The sequence below is a fragment of the Haemaphysalis longicornis genome, unplaced genomic scaffold, assembly GCF_048455015.1.
Source record: "Haemaphysalis longicornis isolate Haplotype H1 unplaced genomic scaffold, Haemaphysalis longicornis Haplotype H1 scaffold_4, whole genome shotgun sequence".
In the NCBI taxonomy this organism is placed as follows: domain Eukaryota; kingdom Metazoa; phylum Arthropoda; class Arachnida; order Ixodida; family Ixodidae; genus Haemaphysalis; species Haemaphysalis longicornis.
Window position 1 is genome coordinate 117,624,122 of NW_027526361.1, and position 20,401 is coordinate 117,644,522.

Genomic DNA, 20,401 nt, shown 5'->3' on the forward strand with positions numbered 1-20,401 from the left:
CAATGTAAAAACTTTCGGTTCAATGTTAAGTCTACATAGTTTTTAACCAAGCATATTCTGCGGAACTTTATCGAATGCCTTACAAAAATCGAAGTACACACAGTCTACTTCAGAACCACGATCAAGAACAGAATGAACACCATTAGTTAGAATTACTAATTGTGTTTCACAGGAATATAATTTTCTAAACCCGTGTTGTGAAGGGAAAATAAGGGAAAACCCAAATATTCTATCCTAAAAACCAGTAGCGAGCATGGCAATGATTACCTGAGTTTTTTTTTTCTGCTTAGACGTAGCTAGGACCGGGCATCGTGCAAGTCGACGTTGGGTCTCCACCAGTCGTACTGTTACCTCGGTTCATGACATGCTGCCGCAGAGTCTGCAGCTTTTGCAGCAATGCGTCGAAGTTCAACGTGACCTTCGGCGTTAATAAACCGCCCTGTGAAATGGAAAAGAAACGTTTTGTCAATTGGTATGTTCGAACACATCTTCTTATGGCGCAATGGTGGGCAGATACAAGTATGTTCGTCTTTTCAAGCAATGTCTATATGTGTCTTACGCAAAGAGTATTGTTGGCTGATATCACTCGCTACTAATATTCTTATTTGGAAGCCGAGAATATACCTGGAGGGGAAGTTAAACGAAGTGTGCGTTCCCCCCGTCCCAAATGCGATAGAGAGAATTGAAGCGAGCGCTGGCTACGAAACATCGCTCCGTGAAGGTCGTTACCCGTGAAACAGGGACTGTGAGCATGGCCCTTCATATTTCAGAGCTCCTATTCATCCCTGAGAAGAGGAGAAGGTGAAGGCGAAGGAAGATGAAGAGGAGGAAGAGGAGACTGAGGAAAAACTTTATTCAACCCAAGTGTGTATGTGGGCGGGGTCCTTAGTCCACGACTCCGCTGTTTGTACCCGCCAGTTTTGCACTTTCGGACAGCCAAAGCTGCCGACTGGGTTCAGATCTGCAAGTTCACTCTGTCACTGTTGGGACTGGGAATTGAATCCAAGCATTGGTTATTCAGGCACTCCCATACCATGTATTAGAGAGTAGCGCGATGTTCGCAGTGTTTCGGGAAGGGAATGGGAGTGCGGTGGTGTGGGTGGCGTGTACTCTTGTGAAGTGGGGGAACGTGCTTGTCTGGAGTTTATGGAGGGCGGCTTCTTCTCTTTTTTTTTTTTTTGGCCACACGTCAGCAGCTCCTGGCTGCTAAGTGCACCGGGATAGCCTGCAGTGTTGCGTAATGTCGCTGAAAGTAGTGAGAGTGTGTGCTGCCCGGTTTTACACACCAACGGTGACCTGTTCGCAATACCTGTGCAGCAGCCCTGTAAAGAAACAACGGCCACAAAATAAATAAGGTCGCGACATTTTCTGATCTCGCCGCATTTCACCCTCACCGCGCTCCTTTCCTCCTCCGTTTGTAGCCACGTTATTGTTAATTGTTTTCCGAAACGTATTCTCAGTTTATTAAATAAAACACTGGTAGTATACATACATCAGTCACCCGCGTGGCGGTAAACCATAGCAACAAAGAAACAGAAATTAAACACGAACGGGAATACGCATATCTGAACAGCAAAGTTGCATAGTTACGTAGGGAAATAGATTACGATTGTGCAGACGTATCAGTGATTGTGTTTTGTTTTTAGGCATTCAAGAAGGTCGACACTGTTCAGAATTTCTTCATGTTCACTAAAACATGATCGACACGATCTCATCTCCTTCTCTGTTCGGTGAACCACAGTCGTCTTCCTTCGCGTCCTCATCGTCACTAAATATGACTGCCGCGCCCGCTCCTTGCGGCACCCGCAATCGGTGAAAACTTTCCGCTTTTGCTTGCATGCCATCTCTTGCGGCAGTGACCTACGATCTTGGGAGTTCAGTGCGCGGCGTCAGGTTGTGCATTAAGATTTTTCACCTACTCCAATTTTTCACTCACGGCTAACGCCGTCATAGATACCGGCTTTTCGGCGACAGGGAACCCTTAGGGTATGCGCGTAAAAAATTCTACTGGAACAAAAAAAAAAAACATGCGCACCTCCGTCAAACGATGACGATGGTTGTACGCGAGGCTTTGTGGTGACGGATTCTTTGATTGTCGCCTAAGTTTTCCAAACCACTTCGACCATGTCGACATGGAACCCGCCACGGTGGCTCAGTGGCTCAGGCGTTGCGCTGCTGAGCACAAGGTCGCGGGTTCGATTCCCAGCCGAGGCGGCCGCTTTTCTGATGGAGGCGGAAAGCAAAAACGCCCGTGTGTACGAGATTTTGGCGCACGTTAAAGATCCCCAGGTGGTCAAAATTAATCCGGAGCCCTCCACTACGGCGCGCCTCATCGCCTGCGTTGCGTCGGCGCGTTAAACCCTACAATCAATCATCATGTCGACTTAGAGCAATCGGATAGGCGCCGGCTTCGTAACAAGAGGGGTCCAGGTGTGATTCCGGCCCCAGGGAGCGTTTTTTTTTTTTCTTCGACTTAGGCGTTTTCACGTTTGAGACACCATCAGTAAGAACACTAAAACCTTGCTTTAATAACAGCGATGAAACACTACTGACCTTAAAGCTGGAACCATTCAGATGCCGCTGAGACCTGGCAATGTTCTCGTAGGTGTCGTAGTACACCAGGAACAGTTTGAGGACCACCTCCCTGCATATGGGAGCAGTTTACGCAGGTGTTAAACCGGCGGGAAAATCGTTTCACAACGCGCTTGCGACCAACCTTAAAGGTGATGGCAGCGGAAAGGTTCCCGAGAGACAGGATTCCACCATCTCGCACACGGCCACTTTTATTGTTTCGTGCTGTATGATCATGTTGTAGCATTGTGAACTCTGCGTATGTGCGTACTGGAAACAAAAACCGCAAAATGAGCTTATGTAGGACAGGTTTCTCACCGAAGTGTCACCATGTAATTATTTAGTGCCACTAAATATTTCAGTTGGCGTAAGCAGGCACCATGGAAGAAAAGGCGAACTGTGTCTTGGTAAATAACAATGAAAATATTATTAGTACTTGTGAAAGAATGTCAGTGAAGACAAAGGATAAAGAACGCCGCCACTTGTTCCAAGGAGCTGCTACTGCTTCCTTACCAGTTCAACTTCTTTTTCTACACCCCTTCCCCCCCCCCCCCCCCCTTGTTCTCCAGAAAAATACAGGCTGAAGTCCCACGACCTCTTTTTCTACATTTTCTCCCCGGGAAAATGCAGATGCAATCTCCACAACCTCTTTTCAACAGTACTGAAATAGTTATAGAAAGACCAGGACGGGTAATTACTTCATACGAGCTAGATATGTGAAATAATTACTGCTCCATTTAACGTCTTAAGTTCATCTGCCAGTTATATTGACGTTGAAGCCAGAAAGCGTTTGTTGATTGGTTACGAGTCTCTGACAGCAGCTGTCACAGTCTCTAGCCGATCCCACTCGGTGGGTAGCGGGAATTGTGGGGGCATATGCTGAGCCAAATGAGAATTGCTAAAACTCCCGCGAGCCGTTAACGACAATTAAATTCTAGAGTTTCCGAAACGCGTTGCAGATGTTCAATTCCCACCTCGTTCAAAATCCCCTTAACTTCGTTTTTACCTCAATTAGTTATCTTGTAATCTGTTTTACGTGAAGGCCATTTTGAGAGCGGTGTCAATGCTGTAGACGCTGCACGGTGACTCTTCTGCTCAATAGGCAATCTAATGCTTTCTCAATAATAACAAAGCTGTTCCTTCCCACGCCATAGTCAGTGCAAGCAATTACAACAAAGTGGGCGACAATCTAGGCAATAATATACGCATTTTTTTTTTCTACTGTAACGCTCCGAAGTCGCATGCTTTTATCCACATTTCCCAATGTTTCTCCTTGCCGCCATCTTTGTTATATTTGTGTAAGCGAAGGGAGATGATTAAAAATTGCCATACTTTTTCGAATCCCGGCTCGTTGGCAAGTGGTGTCTCGTTCATCAGCGACTGAATGGACACGAGCACACTTCCAATGCTCTGGGCGGCGCTCCAGGCTGGTCCGGGGAAGGTTCTGACAATAAAATTCAGATATAAAATCGTATTTTTTTTTCAAAATTGATAATAAAAGCAACCTAACCATACTAAGTAAATTTACGGGAGCAACATGGCACACAGCATATCATCATAATTTTCGGAAGCTTCGTGTTTATGTTCGCTAAAAGTACTTTTCCGGGCGAAGCAGACATACGGATAAATGTGCGGCAATTAAATAATGGAAGGAGTGTTGAAAAAATAAAATACCTTGCACATTTGGCCACAATGTTTTTTGAGGAAGAAAGACCCTAGTAGGTCTGTACTAATTTTGAATACAAGTTACACACATCGAGTTATTCCTGATGTAAAGGATTAAATATTGTGTGTGTGCGAAGTGGCCCTTTAAAGAACACAATTATCCGCTCAATGCAACCACCTATGACGCTCTTCGCCTCCTCTTCCCACTCCTCTCTTGATGAATTGAACGAAGGTTTGTCCAGTGCAGTTCAAATTTACTGCCGTCGCAGTGCTCGCGCACCCCCTGCCTGGAACAGCGCGAGCGGGAGTTCTGTTCTTTTTTTAAAGACGATAGTCTGTCTTGGGCTACTTAAACCCAAACATTTTAGTCTGTCTGTCTGTCTGTAACTCGATTCAGCCACCCGGCCAAAGTTGTTGTTGTAATCCTTTATTTCGAAGAGAAGGCCATGCGGCCATAATAAGGGAAAAGGGGTAAGAGGCAAGGAGGAGTAGCCGAGTAGCACAAATGGTGGGTCCTTGAACGATTTAGAAGAGACCACAGCCGTCAGCAGAGCCAGGCTAGGGTTACTGGGATCATGCGAGTGCAGTCAAGTCAACTTTTACGACCGGGGTAGGCCCCGGTTTACACTAATCTCGAGAGACCACTCTCTAGGCCGAACACCCCGAGGGCTGAGAGAAAATTAGCGTCTTCGAAGGGGGGCTCGTCTTGAGAGGAATCACGTGGAAAAGCGTTGACGAGTATTGGGCGGTACAAAGAAAATGCATTGCAGTGCCAGATTAAGTGGTTGAGGGTGGCGAACACTAACGTTTGACAGTAGGGGCAGTAAGGAGGTGGAGATTTTGCCGGGTGAATCCATTTTCCCATGATGTGGGGTGTGAGGGCTGCGTTAGTAATAGTTTTGTTGATGAAGATTTCCGCAGAGCGAAGCATCGGAGGAGCCAGAGCCAGGTAGCCAGCGGGAAATAACGGACGCAAGGCGTACTTTCTGAGCATGGTGTGCGCGGTCAAGTTGAAGGCGAGGGTGAGGAGAGGGGCGCGACGCGTCGTCGTCCAGGGGAGGGGTACTAGTGAGACACTCCCTTGCTGCATCGTGTGCAGCCTGGTTGCCCCCATCCGAGTCCGTGTGACCCGGCACCCATGCCAATCGGGCAGTGGTCCCATTGCGAGCCAAAATGGCGATCACGTGTTGGATTTCGTGAACAGTTGCCACCCGGCCAAAGTAAAATTGATACTGCACAATAGTCTTATATACTCACAGCCAAATGTAAACGTCTAAGCCCGGTTTATATGTTCATACTTGTCAACTTTTTTGAACAAGAACAAGACATTACGCACATATAAGACAGGAAATTAGCACACAACGGATATTTACTGTGTTCATTTATTAAAAATTTATGGATGCTTGGTTTTTCGATAACAAATGATATTGTACATGTACTGCAGAAAATCGCCGCCTCCTGGCGGCATGTGAAAAATCACGCGGCAACAGCAACGAAAGGTTCCACTAGCTAGGTTCCACGTTCTGCTTGGAACGCACGTGGAGCACGGTCACGCAGTGCTATAAACCTTGTAGTCGGCCGCCTCCATTCACACGCGTCTCCGCCGTACTGCAGCGCTGGCATCGAGGAACCCGGGCTGTAGCAGTGGAACGCGGTAAATTCAAATCGCCTTGCGCAAACCTTTAGTGTGTTTACCTTGAGATGAGCGCGACGGTACAGGAACAGCTTGAGAGGTGAGCGGGAAAGCAAAGGGGGGCATTTCCTTGGCAAATGTTTACAAAGACTATCGTCTTTTGACGACATTTGCCAATTTTTTTTTGCTTGTTTTCATGTCGCGCGTGCCGGCGCCTTACTGCTCAGTTTGAAAGGCGCCGTTTCTGGCGGCCACTTAATTCGCTATCTATCTTAACAACCAACACAGTGAGCGTTCCTAAAAAAATGAACGCGAGGGCTGCCGGTTAATTACATATCTTCTGCCTCGAATGTACTTGCAGTTTGCTTTGCTCTAAACAACGGGGAGATGCAGAACAAGCGCCAGCGGTTCACGAGTGTTGAATGGTTTAAACAGCATGTTTTTTTAAGCTTGCGTGGGACACTGTTACGGCTACGCCATGGGGCTCTTCTTGGGTACGCAATGCCGCTGCACCACCTGATACCGGCAGACGCTTGAAATCGAACAGCGTGACAGCGAAGGAGCTACGATGATAAGGCTAGCCCCTAAAGTTCTCTGCACTTAAAACTGGGAGCCGAGGCCCACCCGGAGGGAGCACGACCTGCACCAGGTGCGGGACTCACGAATCGTCGGTTTTCCACCCTTCAGCGACCATGGCCGTGGTAATAAAGTTCCAAGTCTCGACGCGAAGGCATGCCCAGAAAACTCAAGTGAAAGACGGAGGAGGACATTGCGGCGGAGAAGCGTCCGTGTGCCGAAGCCCATCGTCTCAAGCACTCCCAGGAAACTACCAAGGCGTGTACTTCCGCGCATCATTAGTTCATGCGCACAGCCAGTGACCCTTCCACGCAATAAAATACATTCATGTCTCACAAACAATTTTTCTTTGAGAACTACCACGCTATAGAGTTCCACAGGTGAGCCAAACGTTCCAATTTCCTGGAGGTACCAACAAATGGCATGCCAGCAGTGCGAACGCAGTACAAATAAATTATCCTAAAAGAAACTTCCATGGCGTTTATCCTGCCAGGACGGAAATGGTAGGGGAAAAACATCACTGGTGGGGAGACACAACGAGGCCTTATGTCACAGGGCCGGCAGGAGACCATCGTCTTTCGGCGACATTTCAAACGAAGCAAGCAGATACACGGACAATTCGTTTTTTTTCACGCCCGCGTCTGCGATTCCGCGCCGATGGCGGCTTCTGGCCTTTCCAGAAAACGACTCGCGCCGTGCGCGGAACTTGGAGGACCCTGAAGAATTGCGCAAACCGGAGCAGCGCTCCTAATGGTGGGGGCTTCGATACGCTCGGGGCAGCCGGCTGACCCCGCCAGAGGTGTTTAGGCTTAGCACCGCATACTTGATTGACGCGCTCCCAGCCTTCCGCGGATGACGTTTTATAGTGCAGTTTTCGCCCACACCATCAGCTCCTTTTCCCATGAGCAGCTTCATTTGCTCCTCATGTTGCCTTTCAGCGAACGATCAGAAGCTGTCGTTGGAGCTTCCTACCCTGCTTCACGGCCAATGCTGAGGCCGTGTTAAGACCGCCTGGCGCGCTGCAGTGCGTGCCCCGCGCGGGTGGTATCCGCGGCGGCTGCATTGGCGCACCTGCGGCGTGCACGGCTCGCTTTCGCGAGGAGAAAACGGTTCATGCGGTTCACGCTATGGTAGGTACTTGAAGATTTGCTGACTCTCGCATCTTGTCCTGTTGAAAGCGGACTACCTTTGGTTTTGCTGAATTTGTCCAATTCTTGCCCTCTTATTCCCGCTGAGAGAAAGCATTGCCTGAAGCGAGGACGGACCCGATGTATGCGCAAATGCGCGCTGCGTGAATTCACTGGTGTTCCCCTATGAGTATGAACGAAAATTTTCAAATTAGGCCATTGAAAAAGATGTCACCCAATAATGGCAACTCCATTTCCCCTTCAATAGAAAGTAGCCAAATATAAAAAGATTGCTATTTCGACTGCAGAATTTGTGTGTTGTCTTCATGATTCACGTAATTAGCATATATATGCAGTGTAAAAACTTTCAGGAGAGTATTGGTTTGGGTGAGTTGGTACATAGCGGTGTATTGAAGCGCAGCGAAGACGAGGACAGGAACACAGACGACGACACACGAGGCGCTATGTGTGTCGATCGTCGTCTGTGTTCCTGTCCTTTGCTGACCTTCAATACGCCGGTAAAAACTTCCCCGAAACTATCAAGTCCGTTGCCTGTAAGCCTTTTCTCTAGCAAGAAAACGGGCGGTAGCAACAGATTTACCTTACTTTCCTAGTACTACTGTCACAAACTCACTGACTCAGCGTTTTATTTTTGTACGGTCTCTTGATTTATTGCGTGCTTCCTCGCTATACACCGAGTGGACCCCAGAATATTCTGGTTCCCGGCATGCCACTGACTCTCCACTGGGCCACCACCCGCGTGGCGAAATAAGGCGCTGTTGCTCACCCAAGGATGCTGAGACAGACTTTCCCGCACGCGTACAGGTTCGGGTTGAAGCGCACACGACCGCCACCTGTCGTCAAGAGGCGCACCCGCGGAGGCGCGATGGGGTAGTCCGGAGGGCACTTGAGCACGAAGTGGAAGAAGCCTCCTTCGTACGGAGTGTCGAAGGGGCCCACCACCAGGGCGTGGATCTGCATAGAACACACGGGCATGCTGATCACGGTAGGGTCAAATAATGCTTAGAGGTTCGCTAATAGGCGTTTTGAGCTCGGTAATGAACAAGCGCAGTCATTACGATAAGGTACTCAGCTTTATCTTTTCGAAGTATAACTTTCTAACGTGCAGCGGAAAGCTCACAGTTTCGCTGCGAAATTTGTTGCCGCTTCCCACCTGTTCCTTCGTGTTTTGGGACACCGCCATTTAAACGCATGCTCGTCATCGATACCCCCATGTGCGTAACGAAGCAGAGAGCCTGCTACTGGACGGATTTTCTCGCGCGGATCCGGCGAAGAGAAGTGTCGTCTGCTCAGAGTCGGCGGGTTCTGGCAGTGTGGGATCAGTCGATCCACAAGGACGAGACTCGAGCGTCAAGGTAGGAGAGAAGCGACCATCAAGGTCTGCATTTAAAGGGACGTCGAAGGGAACCAAGGGAAGAGGAAGAAACGTTGCGCGCGCTAATGCGGCCCTAGACATGACGATGATGCCAGCAAAGGGAGATTTACCTCTGTTCTTTAAAGACAATGGCTGGGCCCGACCGTCCTATGGCGGTCGATGGCAATGCGGCTATGACCTCTTCAAATAGATTGTACATCTTCCCGGCCGCCGAGGACGTTGAGCGGGCAGCCATGATGCAAGTCCCTGCGCAGTCTGTGCGAATAGTCTGGCATACCCGTAGTCGCACACTCATGTTGGGGCCCAGACCGAGGCGGATTGCTCTTGTATTGGCGCCGTAGAAAATGTCGATGGGGAGAGGGTTTCGTGAAAGTGCAGTCTTGAGGAAAGGTGCTCTTTCGAAGTCCTGCAGGCAGTAGTACTCTGTCTTCGAAAGTTCATCAGTCATCATGGTCCCAGGGCTCCTTTCCTCTTTCCACGGTTTGTAGACATATTGGTACAACCTTTGGAATCCGCAGTACACAACACTTCTGAACTACGGGCGACGGAGAAATTTTAATACCTGAGTAACCTGCTAACCAGTTAGGTGGCTGAAGTGGTGTCTGGACTTCCCATTACAGAACAATGCTATAATGACGTGATCGAAATACTCCAGAAGTGATTCGGCGACCAGAATCTTATTGCGCGAGACCACCTGTGGGCACTGATTGATACAACACCTGTTTTCCCATCAACTGACGCAACGAAACTACGAAAGCTCTACCATCTTGTTAGTTTACGAAGCAAAATCTTCACCAGATTTTCAAGTAATAATAATTTCTTATTACCGCCTGCTCGTACTAATTACGGTAAGAAAACATCGTGTTTCGCAGCTATCACTTTGTGGAATAGTTTGCCTGTTACGGTTAAATCGCCGTCTTCTATTACATCCTTTAAAAACAATCTTAGGGAGTTTCTTCTGGTTTAATTACAATAGTGCTTTTGTTCGTATTTATGAGGGACATTCCTGTTTGCTTGTGCCGTTATTTCATTTGCGTTACCTCACATTGTATAACTTTTTGTATATATATTAGGCTTACTGTTGAGTGCATGTAGATTATAGATCAACTTCACTTGTCTTTTTACTATTCTGATGAGATGTCACGCCCATTTGCTGCTTTCACAAATGTGTTTGTGTATTCATAATCGAGGGTCCCCTTACAGTCGGTTGACTATGGGACTGTATAATAGTTGACTGTATAATAGTATGTTTGTATTCTTTTAATAAAATAAAATTTCACTTTAACTTTCAAAAGAAGACGTGCAGATACACTGCAGAAGCTTCAATTCACTTGGTACGAGCCCAGAGACTTATTGCGCCATGCTACGCGAGATCCTTCTTCGGGCACTCCCTCGAGACCTCGTCCTATGGTACCACTGGCATTCAAAAACGTCGTCTAATGCTTCAAGGTCAACTGGAGTGGAGCGTGATCACCAACCAACAGACCACAAGAAACATTTCGACGATTTAATTAACTTTTTAGAAGACGAACTTGAGTGTCTGCTAACAGCTATACTGAACGCAGCTCCAAGAACGAAGTTTAAGGCGAATGACGAACCAGGGGAACGGTGTCAAGCAGGAACTTTCAGACATCGACATTCTGAAACAGCCCTGTATACCAGAACTAAGGAGACGCAGAAGTCCCTTTTTTGTTCCGGCCCTCATGATACAGGATCTTGCTCAGATAAGAACATCGCAATGGAACAAAATAAGTTACTCCTCACAAATTACAGACGTTGTTTCCATTGCCTGACGCCATCTTCGAAGAAGCGCATCGACCTCATTTTCTACTGCGCTCATGCGGCCCTAGAAATGACGATGATGCCAGCAAAGGGAGATTGACCTCTGTTCTCTAAAGACAATGGCTGGCCGCACCGGTCCTATGGCGGTCGATGGCAATGCGGCTGTGACCTCTTCAAAGAGATCCTACAGGCGGCACCTATGGTTAATCATTAGCACTTCCTGCAGCAGGCTTATACGCTATCGTGTTCGTCTATGTTTACGTTTTTTTTACTCTATTACAACGTTTCTCCTTAATGCGCGCTCACACTAGGCCGACACTAGGCCGACACGACGGCGACGCCGACTTCTGGGTTGACAGTCCGCGTTTACGCACGACGCAGAAGGTGATACAAAGACGTCGGCCGAGGGAAAATCCGCGTAGTGTGACTGGCTCGCTGACCAAAGACGCAAGCAACACCGGTTGGCCGACGGTTCGTGGCGAATTGATGGAGGAACGAAAACTGCGCCCCGACAACATTGGTGCCGTAATGAATATATCACTGTTTTGTTAGTTCCTAGAGTGTAATAAGCTTAGTAACCTCCATGAAGCCCATACAACTCAAGACTAGGGTTAATGTGAACCGTATTTTGGTTTAAGACTCTTCGGCCGTGAGCTTCGCTGACTAATTCTTTTCCCCTGAGCTGCAACCTGCATATGCATGCGCGACCGGCTCGCTTTTAGGAAATATAAGGTCAATTCAGTACAGAAGAAGAGTTGCGAAGGATCATTTAGGCAATAAGAAATCAATATCGGTCATTTTTTAATCTAAATAACCAAGCAAATGGACGCGCAAATAGACGCGTATTCAGTGCCTGTAACAGCACAGTTGCTGGTTATCAGCTATAGTGGGGGCTTTAGGGAAACTTACTGCGCAAGCGTTATTCAAGAAATGTTAAGTTTACCAGCCGGCAACTCTTAAAACCAAGTAGGAAACATTGATGCGAAACACGAGTGGTTGCGTCACCCTAGTATTAAGTTATTGCCACAAGCATGTGCATCGTGCGCACTTCATGAACTTGCGGGTTCACATTCCGGAAGGGTCCTAGTTCTTGCATTTTTTATGGGTGGTGTTACGACTCAGCCCGCCGCTGGGCTTTGTTTCAACACCCCTCGGCTGTGCGGCGAAGCCTCCACTACATGCGCCTTTCAAGCGCCCCCCCCCCCCCCCCCCCCCCCCGTTGGTGACTCACGCTTGCAGCCGACAATTCAAACGCGTCGCTACACGTCTGGATCGGTGGCGCCTCGCTATTGGCATGATCAAGCTTTAGTGGCGTGCCGACGCAACACGCCGAGACTTTCCCAAGGACACGGAAGTCCCGCGACCGCTGCGGAGACCTCCTCTCTCTCCTCTCTCCGACTCAGCGTGCGACGCTACTACCGACTGCTCACGAACTCTGGGAAGAGTTTTGTGTGTGTCTGTGCCGTTCGTAACGTGTGCACAATCTAGAGTGAACGCTTGTTTCGACCGTTAGCGCTTTGGGTATAAATAAGACCCCTCCAAGCGCTGTAGTTCACTCCTGTTTGAGCAGTGAATCAATGCTGTCACTCTGCTCGAGTCCTGTACTGTAACCTCGCCCGTCGGGGCATTGTTCTTTAGCTTCAGCTCACCTCTCGCTATGAAGTAAACAGTTACGTTTGCCTACGGCTTCTGGACTTCTTCACGGCTGCAACATTCGCTGGCCGCTCGCTTCAAACCACGCTACCAAACGTATGTCGGAGGCGACGGAGCTCGGCTCGGGTCGGCCTTCCCGTACCCAACAGTGGTTTTACGTGGTATGGTTGGCGTATCCAATTCACGATACACGAACCCAACACCTACCACACTACTCTTCCGAGACCGCTTGTAATATCGGTAATGGTGTACTTGTCTAATTGATAAACGCATTGTCGCGTAGGAGTTTCCGGAAAAATGGCAGGGGAGGAAGGCGGGGAGGGGATCGAATGCGCGGATCTGCGCATTCGATCCCGGATCGATCTGCGGATCTAAAAAAGGGATCTGCGCCGTAACGTGCCATTCGTCGGCTGCTTTTTTCGTTACGGTTGTAAATGTTCAGAACCGATCGGAATTACGGAAGGGAATACTACTACTGCATGTTTACGTGCATGCATGGCGTCACGACAGCACGACAAAGCTCGAGATTAGCCCGAACGAGTGGCCAATTAAGCAGTATGTAAACCAACGTCAGATCGGAGAGTGTGTACGTGCCCACTCTAACAAATTTTGAGCCGATTTCTTCGTCATTCTCTCACACATATTAGACTCCCATTGTACGTACCAACCCATGTCATCGCCGCATCTGCGAAGTGACTCTGACAGGGTCGTTCCCTTTCCGCGCGATCTTTCGGCGTAGTTTGCAAACGTAAAAATTCCGCCCCATTCCCTTTGTCAGATTTTCCAGCTGTGAGCGGAGTGCAGGATTGATAAGCAGAATGGCGCAAACAGAACACAGCATGTCAGACGGTCCCGTCCCAAAGCGACGCTTGCGACGAGGTACTATCGCAGTATCAGAGCACGCGCAACCGGATGTTGCTGCAGACGTCGGCGAGAAGCGAGGCATAATGGGCAGTATCAGAGCGGAGCACTCGCTCGGGGAGGTGAGAAAAGCGAAACGAGAGGGTAATGCGACGTCAACGAAAATGCGCTTCTTTGAATTGCAGCAACTGCAGTAATACTCATCGCTGTAACAAAATTCTTGAAGGAGGTGATTACTGGAACACCGATTTATCTGAAAATGCGAACACCCATTTATCGGCAAAGCTTGATGCTCACGCTAAATTTCCCAATCCGCAAAAACAGGCCGTCTGGGCGCATCCACAGTGAAAAGTAAGGACGAAAAGTCCTTGGCAGCAACACATGAATGACCTCGTTGCCTCAGTGACGGTGGTTCATAAGGTGCAGTAACACAGATTACGCATAACTGGTTGGTGGTGTTTGCCCTAGGTGCGCTAAAACCGTAAAGGAACGTTTCACTTTGAGGTACACAGATGTATGTCTTTTGAAGGACTTCATCGGCGGGTTGAAATTAACGGTGCGGGGTGGGGTGCCGTTTAAGGCAGAATCGAACTAACGTTTTGGTTTGAGCTGGTTGGTTCATAATGTCTGTGTCTTTTTCTGTGTCTTTGCTCGTGTCTGTGTAGAGAGAGAGAGAAATAACTTTATTCACATAAAGGGTTAGGGCGCGGTGGGCACGATCCGAAGGGTCGCGACGACTTCAGCCGCTCGAGTCACGAGCTCCTTCTGGAGCTGGGGGTCCGAGCGGCCCAACGCCTCCATCCACTGGTCAGGAGAATTAATTGGAGGAAATGGGTCCTCATTACAAGCCCACATTTGGTGTTGGACCGTGGCTTTTTCACCGCAGCGGGGGCAGAGTGAGGATGGGTAGAGGGAGGGGTGGACATGATGGAGGACGGCTCTGCACGGTAGAGATTCCGTTTGGAGTTGACGCCAGAGGCGTTCCTCCTCCAGAGTGAGGGATGAGTGAGCGGGTGGTAGCTTGCGGCGGGAGAGGCGATAATGCTGTGTGACCTCTCGGAATGTGAGGAGACTGTCCCTGGTCGATCTGGCTCCGTGGAGGGAAGAGTCCACATCGTACGCCCGGGAGACAAGTGCTCGGGCTGCCGTGTGGGCCCGTGTCTGTGTAATATTTTACTGTCTTCGCTTAAGCGCTGTTTCACTGTTATGCGTATAAGGCAGATATTCATCAGTGTCTCCAGACCAAGCCGGCGGCAGAATTTGTGGTGAGCCATAAGACGTTCGAAACCTTTGGCAAAGTTCGACAGAGTTGCGGGAAAGAACAGGGTGTCGAGGACAAAATACAGTAGTCCGCCGTGCACAAAAACAGGAAATAACAAGTGGTCGGTGGGGTTGCCGTATTGTACGCGAATGTAACAAAACTCATGCACCCCTCCGCCTAACCACGACGTTGGTTGAACGCGAAGCTTTCTCGTGGCGAATTCTTCGGTTGTCGTCTGAGTTCCGACTAAGTTTCGACCATGTGAAAATGGAGCAATAGGATAGACGCCGGCTTCATAGCGCGGGGGACCAAGGTTCTATTCTGGACACTGAAGTGTCTTTTTCTTTCGCCTTACCCACAATCATTCATCATCATCGTCAGAAAAAGTTGGCTTTCCTGCAGGGCGTTTTCGCGTTACAGACGCCATCAGTGAGAACACTAAACTTCACTGCAAAAAAAAAAAAGAAAGATCAGGCATGATGTGCAACTGAATCATGTCGGAAAACGTATGATGAAGAGGCTCTGCAGTAAGGCCGTTCGTCTGAAGGTGATATCCAGTAGTCAGTGTGTGAATTCTTCGTGCGGCATTGTGCCCCGGAAAATATGTTTGAGCGAAAATGTTGCTTCGATCACCCCAAAAAAATATCAGGCGCGCCGAGCCCGATACAGGATTATTTGCGATAAGCTGGATACGTCTTCAGGGCATCCAGTACGCGCGGAAGCCATCTCATCACTACGTGTGAAATTGTCAGCAGCAGTCACAATCCAGCAGCAACCTTCAACAATTGCAGGTTACCACCCGTGCAATCAAATCCAGATGTATTTAAGGCTGAGCAGGATAAGTGATATGTGCAGTGAAAAGAGATGTAGGGCGCTTTTGACGGCGCTGACACGAGGTACAGGACGCGACGTACAGAGAAGCCTTTGTAAATATACCAGAAGAAAACAGCGCACCGGATCAGGTCCTGCGTTCTGTAATAGCTGATGTGCTCAGCGACAACATTGTTGTGGAAGGCTCCTGAACTCAGCCGCTACAAAGCCTGAGGCGCAACAAAAACCTTTTTTTTTTTTTCATGTAGGGTGCTAACTGTAGCAACACAGCGCTCCATGTATACAAGCGAAAATTTTGTTAGCTCGCGTCGTGGGCGACTATTCGTAGGCTATGTTGTGGCGTGCGGTCAGTCGACTATAGTCTTGCAATATCGACCTCCCCGTTGGACCTACCTGAAATCATGGCATCCTGTGATCGCGACGGAGTCAACAAGCGCGAACGGCAAAAAAACTGTGGTGGAATTTAGGCAAGCATCTCGTAAGTGTAACAACAGCAGGCGATGTGTTAAGGCGCCCGCATCAAGGTGTTTCTTTCCCGACATACACGTGGCAGGTAAGTCGTCTTTTTGTAAACGCAGAATTCAGTGGCATAGACATCCCGGCAACTATTTCGGGATTCGAGAACTAGCACAGTGCGCCGTGCCCTGTCACAATTGGGAAATGGCGGCCATACGTATTGTCGACGTTTATGTACATCCCAAACGACAGCCAAAGGCCTCTGTTTGATCATGCTGTAGCTTGCTACACCAGACGTGAAAGGGCGAATGGCCGAATCCAAATGTGCACACTGTAGACTGATCATGACGTATGAGGACGACAGCGCCAATGATCGTCCCTCTGGCGTCGCTACAAATAAGTGCCGGTCTCGTTTTATCTCTCTCGCACAACACTGTGCGAGAAGTGAGAGTGTCTTTGGTATCTTGATAAGCTGTTATAATAATCGTCAGATTACATGAGGGGAACTTCGAGGTGCAGAAGTCTCTTGAGAGTTGCAGAAATAGCGGCGAAAGCGCGAACAAGAGGAAGTAAGACGCGTGTCCGAAGAAGCTGCGGAGTGTTTTTGCGGGATACGGGATGTTGTGGCGTCCCTTTGGGAAATGGGGAAAGTCAGCTTACAAACAACAAGCTTACACCGATTAGGTGTCAGCGCCTTCACATTCTGATGTAATATGGTTTAAAATGCCCATGAAAATGTCTTTTCAGAACTGCATTTGCGTTTAGAAGGGCAGTCGACTCTAAGGTGGTCAGTGTAAGATTGATTGTCTCATAAAGACCAAGCTTACACCGATAAGGTAAGAGGGCCTTGATATTTTGTCATAAGCTGGCTTGTATTGCCCCTGAAATTAATATTTTTTCAGCAATTCGCTGTAACTAGAAGCCGACTTTAAGAAGATTGGCGTCAGCATGGTCTTTGTAGGCTTGCTTTCCCACATTGGGTGCTGCAGAGAAAAGACAACTTGTTGATACTACGCTAACGAAACCCCATAACAGCTACGCGAGTGCAGCTTTCGACGGCGTGCGGATATTAATGCGGCGTCCGGCGAGCGTTGCCGCGAGTCGGGAAATAAGCGACGAGCGAGAACCGGCGCTGCATATCCTGAGTGCCGCAAGAGCCTTCGGCACAAAGGTGCCAACATGAGAGAGTTCAGTGGCGCATCCGCCAGTTCCCTCCCCCCCCCCCCCACCAAAAAAAAAAAAAAAAAGTTCCGCAACATTATTTTGGCTACAGCTGCAACGGGTGCGAGAGACTGTGGTTCCATAGCGACCTGACCTTCGGCGCGAACGTACGGCACACACTGGCAGGGGAAGCACCACGTTAACACACCCATCGCACACGGGTTTGCTGAGCCTTCACAGAGTGGAATGTCCGGAAACTGTTTTTGTGTGTGGTGGAAGAAAAAGTCGAGAACACCTGTAATATTGGTCCGTGTCGGAATGCATGCCTTCTTCGCTGAAGGCACGGGAAAATACTTCAATAATTTTGCTATAAAAACGACAATTCAATGCGTTGAGCTGAAGGCCATTGTACAAAAAGCATGTCAGCACATCACCCAGATGCACAAGATGTTGAGGAAAAGTGAAAGGGAAGATAAGGACACCGCCTATGCAAAATAAACATGTTTTTCTCTTTAGCTCACACAGCACTGAGTCCATAAGCTATTCAAACGCAGCCGGAGCACTGCATAGTCCTAAAGGCCCTTGGGTGTAGCAATGCTATAGTGCCTGTCGGATTCACGTATTGAAACCTGGGAGTAGCCTCTGGGAAGGTCAGGGCTGGTGTATATCCCCTACCCTGCAAGCTGTCCAGAGCATCGTCTATTATGGGAATCGCATACATAAGTGCACGGTAATCAACCCAAAAATGCACCGAGCTGCTTTTCTACGAACCAGAAATTTGAGTGATAACCACGCACTAACAGGTTGATGAATGCTGTTGTGTTCCCAGATGTCCCAAACATGGTCCTTGGTCACCCGTTGAAGCGAAGAGACAAAACACGGCCGGGTGTAGACGATACTGGAATCATATTTCGTAGTAAACTGCGCTGCTGCGGGAGCCTGCAGCAGCTTTGTAAAAAAAAAGGCTAAACAAGGTTCGCGCTAATGGAGCAAGCAGAAAAAATACAGAATCTGTATTGCGGTAAAGATTGACGGCTGCGGAAAGAGCAGGAAACGAAGACATGAGATCTCAAAAGACAAATGCCTGTCCACGCTGAGCACCGAGTCTTATTAGTCTGCATGGGAATCAAGTTTCCCAGCGTGTTTTTCCATCTTGTTATTTAAAATTTCTAAGTATTTCGGCAGTATTTACAGCAATTTTGAGTGCGCCCTCAAGCTTTGTGGGCTTAAACGAACGGTGTGTTTATTAAGCTATTACGTCTGTTAGGCAGATAGCGAACCGTGATATAGGGCTTCTGCACTGGAGTTTTGGCGACATGCAGCACCCCTACACTCTTAATCTGGTTCCACGTAAGATCCACTTAGTAACTGGAACTTTTTTGCAAAAAAGTTCCAGTTATATAATTGGAACCGTGTTCCACATATCCTGAAAATTAAGTGGAACAGTGCACCACATATTTTTGCAACTAAATTATGTGGATCGGTGTTCCAAATAAAAGTATGCGGATCACTGTTCCAAATAAAAGGGTAGTTTAACTCTTTCGCTACCGCGCCTATCAAAATCGATCAATTTGATCGATACTTTTGGGAGCGCCTTTTCATAGCGTTCCAGGCGTTTCTCGAACAAGTAAAGCTGTTCGGAGTTAGATCAGAAAATGGCCTTTCAAAATCAGTTTTGTTTTCATTTTTGCAACGGAAACGTGATTTTTGACACGCTTTTGAATCACCTGGTTGTGGAAAAGGGGCGTGGTCATCGCGCCTCAAGGCTACCAACGATGAATGCGTTTAACTCGTAATTACTCTGCACCAGCGCTTGTTTTTTGCTATCAGGGCGTGAATGGGGAACTAGCAAACGATTTTCAATCGTCAGGTTCACGCTCTGACAGTAATAATCCCAGAAATCGGCTGAAAATGTCAAGCAGTGCCTGGTTGCAAAGCTACTTTATGATTTTAGGCAGTTTTATTGCCTTTGCGCAAGTTGTCCTATGTACTCTGGTAGTTCTACTTACCCCAGGACCATTCCCAAACAGTTTACAACAGTTTCGGTTTCGTTTCTGCATCGCGAAATTCATATTTAGCGCAACTACGCAGTTACCCAACTTCAAGGCTAACTGCCATGGCGCCTGAAGCGTCCGCGACTGATCCTCGAACAAAGCACGCCGCTCCTCATTTCCCCCCACCCTAACCCGATTTCTGCGATAAGAACTTCAGATGCAAGTCAAAAGGTCACACCCAGTCGCCAGATATCTGTTCCGCCGAGGACAGCGCTTCAAACCGGCCTTACACTGCCAGCTGTTCGCCTTCCAGTTTCGTTTTCATGCGAGGGTATATCCGGGTGTCTAATGTTGCTGCTTAGTTGAACTGTCTATTCGGACGGAGTCTCTGATAAGTTTTTGTACTGTTTCATTTGAAAAATGTTAGGTGGCGCTGCAATAGAGGAGGCTCGTTGTGCTGATCTTTTTTAGCGCGCGACTGCTACTCGGCCAAAGATCGCAGGGGACGATTCTAGCTCATCGTACCTCATTTTTGCGAGCAAGGCTACAATTGCGAGTAAGAAGATGATAATAAAGCTCAGCTTTATGTTTTGAGAGATAACTGACCGTGAACGACAACAAACATCAGCCATGCCGTTCCGACAACAAACATCAGCCACAGCATCGCGTGCTTGTCCCAAATATTGTGCTCGCTGTAAATGCAAAGTCAGCCATTGACAAGATGTTTTTACGTTATGTGGGGGCAAATTGGTGCCTCTGATAACGTCAAACCGCCAGATTTATTTCAAGGAACCACCCAAAATTGCACAGTTTGAATTAGAGGTTGGGCTTCACCGCATGACACGAGCACCGTGCGTGCTAACATTTTTTTTTTATATCTGAAAAACTGTTCCGCGCAAGTCGACATTTTTTTTAGGGTGTGTTTTTGAAATGTTTCCCTGCAAAATGTATATTCTAATTTTTTTCTACTACCGGTGGTTTGATATACACAACTCCTTTTTTATCATTTTTTTCGACAACTTGACAAAACTTTTGATTTTGATATTTTTTTTCACAACTATGATATATGAAAACCTTTAAAAAACTGGTGTTATTGGAAAGGCCGTTAAGTAATCTGCATTTTGTGCTCCTGCAATTAGTGCCTAAATAATTTTTTAGCAGAAAAAAAAAATGTTTTCTTGGACCCCCCAAAATTGGTCAATTTTCTGCGGTAGCGAAAGAGTTAAGTTACTGGAACATTGATCCATGTAAAATGATTATGGAATTTATCCGGTGCGCCGTTCCAGGTACCTTCAGACCAGCTGTTTATATAAAACGGTGTTCCTATAGGCATTGGGAAGCTGTCCTGGGACTACACTTTTCCAATATTTCTGCTTTCCTGTCGGTATACACCGAGGTCATATGCCAGGCTGGCGGATGCATTGGTATCAGCAG

At 48.0% G+C, this 20,401-nt stretch overlaps 1 protein-coding gene across 1 annotated transcript in view; it reads right to left on the minus strand.

The window, feature by feature from the left end:
• Positions 1-279: 279 nt before the first annotated feature.
• LOC144179960 (ubiquitin-conjugating enzyme E2 Z-like) overlaps positions 280-20,401 on the minus strand; it is a 43,020-nt gene continuing 22,898 nt past the window's right edge. Inside the window, exons 4-8 of the mRNA XM_077708375.1 lie at positions 8,360-8,547; positions 3,904-4,015; positions 2,717-2,841; positions 2,554-2,644; positions 280-439 (exon numbers count right to left, since the gene is read on the minus strand). Of these exons, the coding sequence (XP_077564501.1) occupies positions 287-439; positions 2,554-2,644; positions 2,717-2,841; positions 3,904-4,015; positions 8,360-8,547 (669 nt within the window). The 3' untranslated portion in view covers positions 280-286. The remainder of the gene's footprint in view (positions 440-2,553; positions 2,645-2,716; positions 2,842-3,903; positions 4,016-8,359; positions 8,548-20,401) is intronic.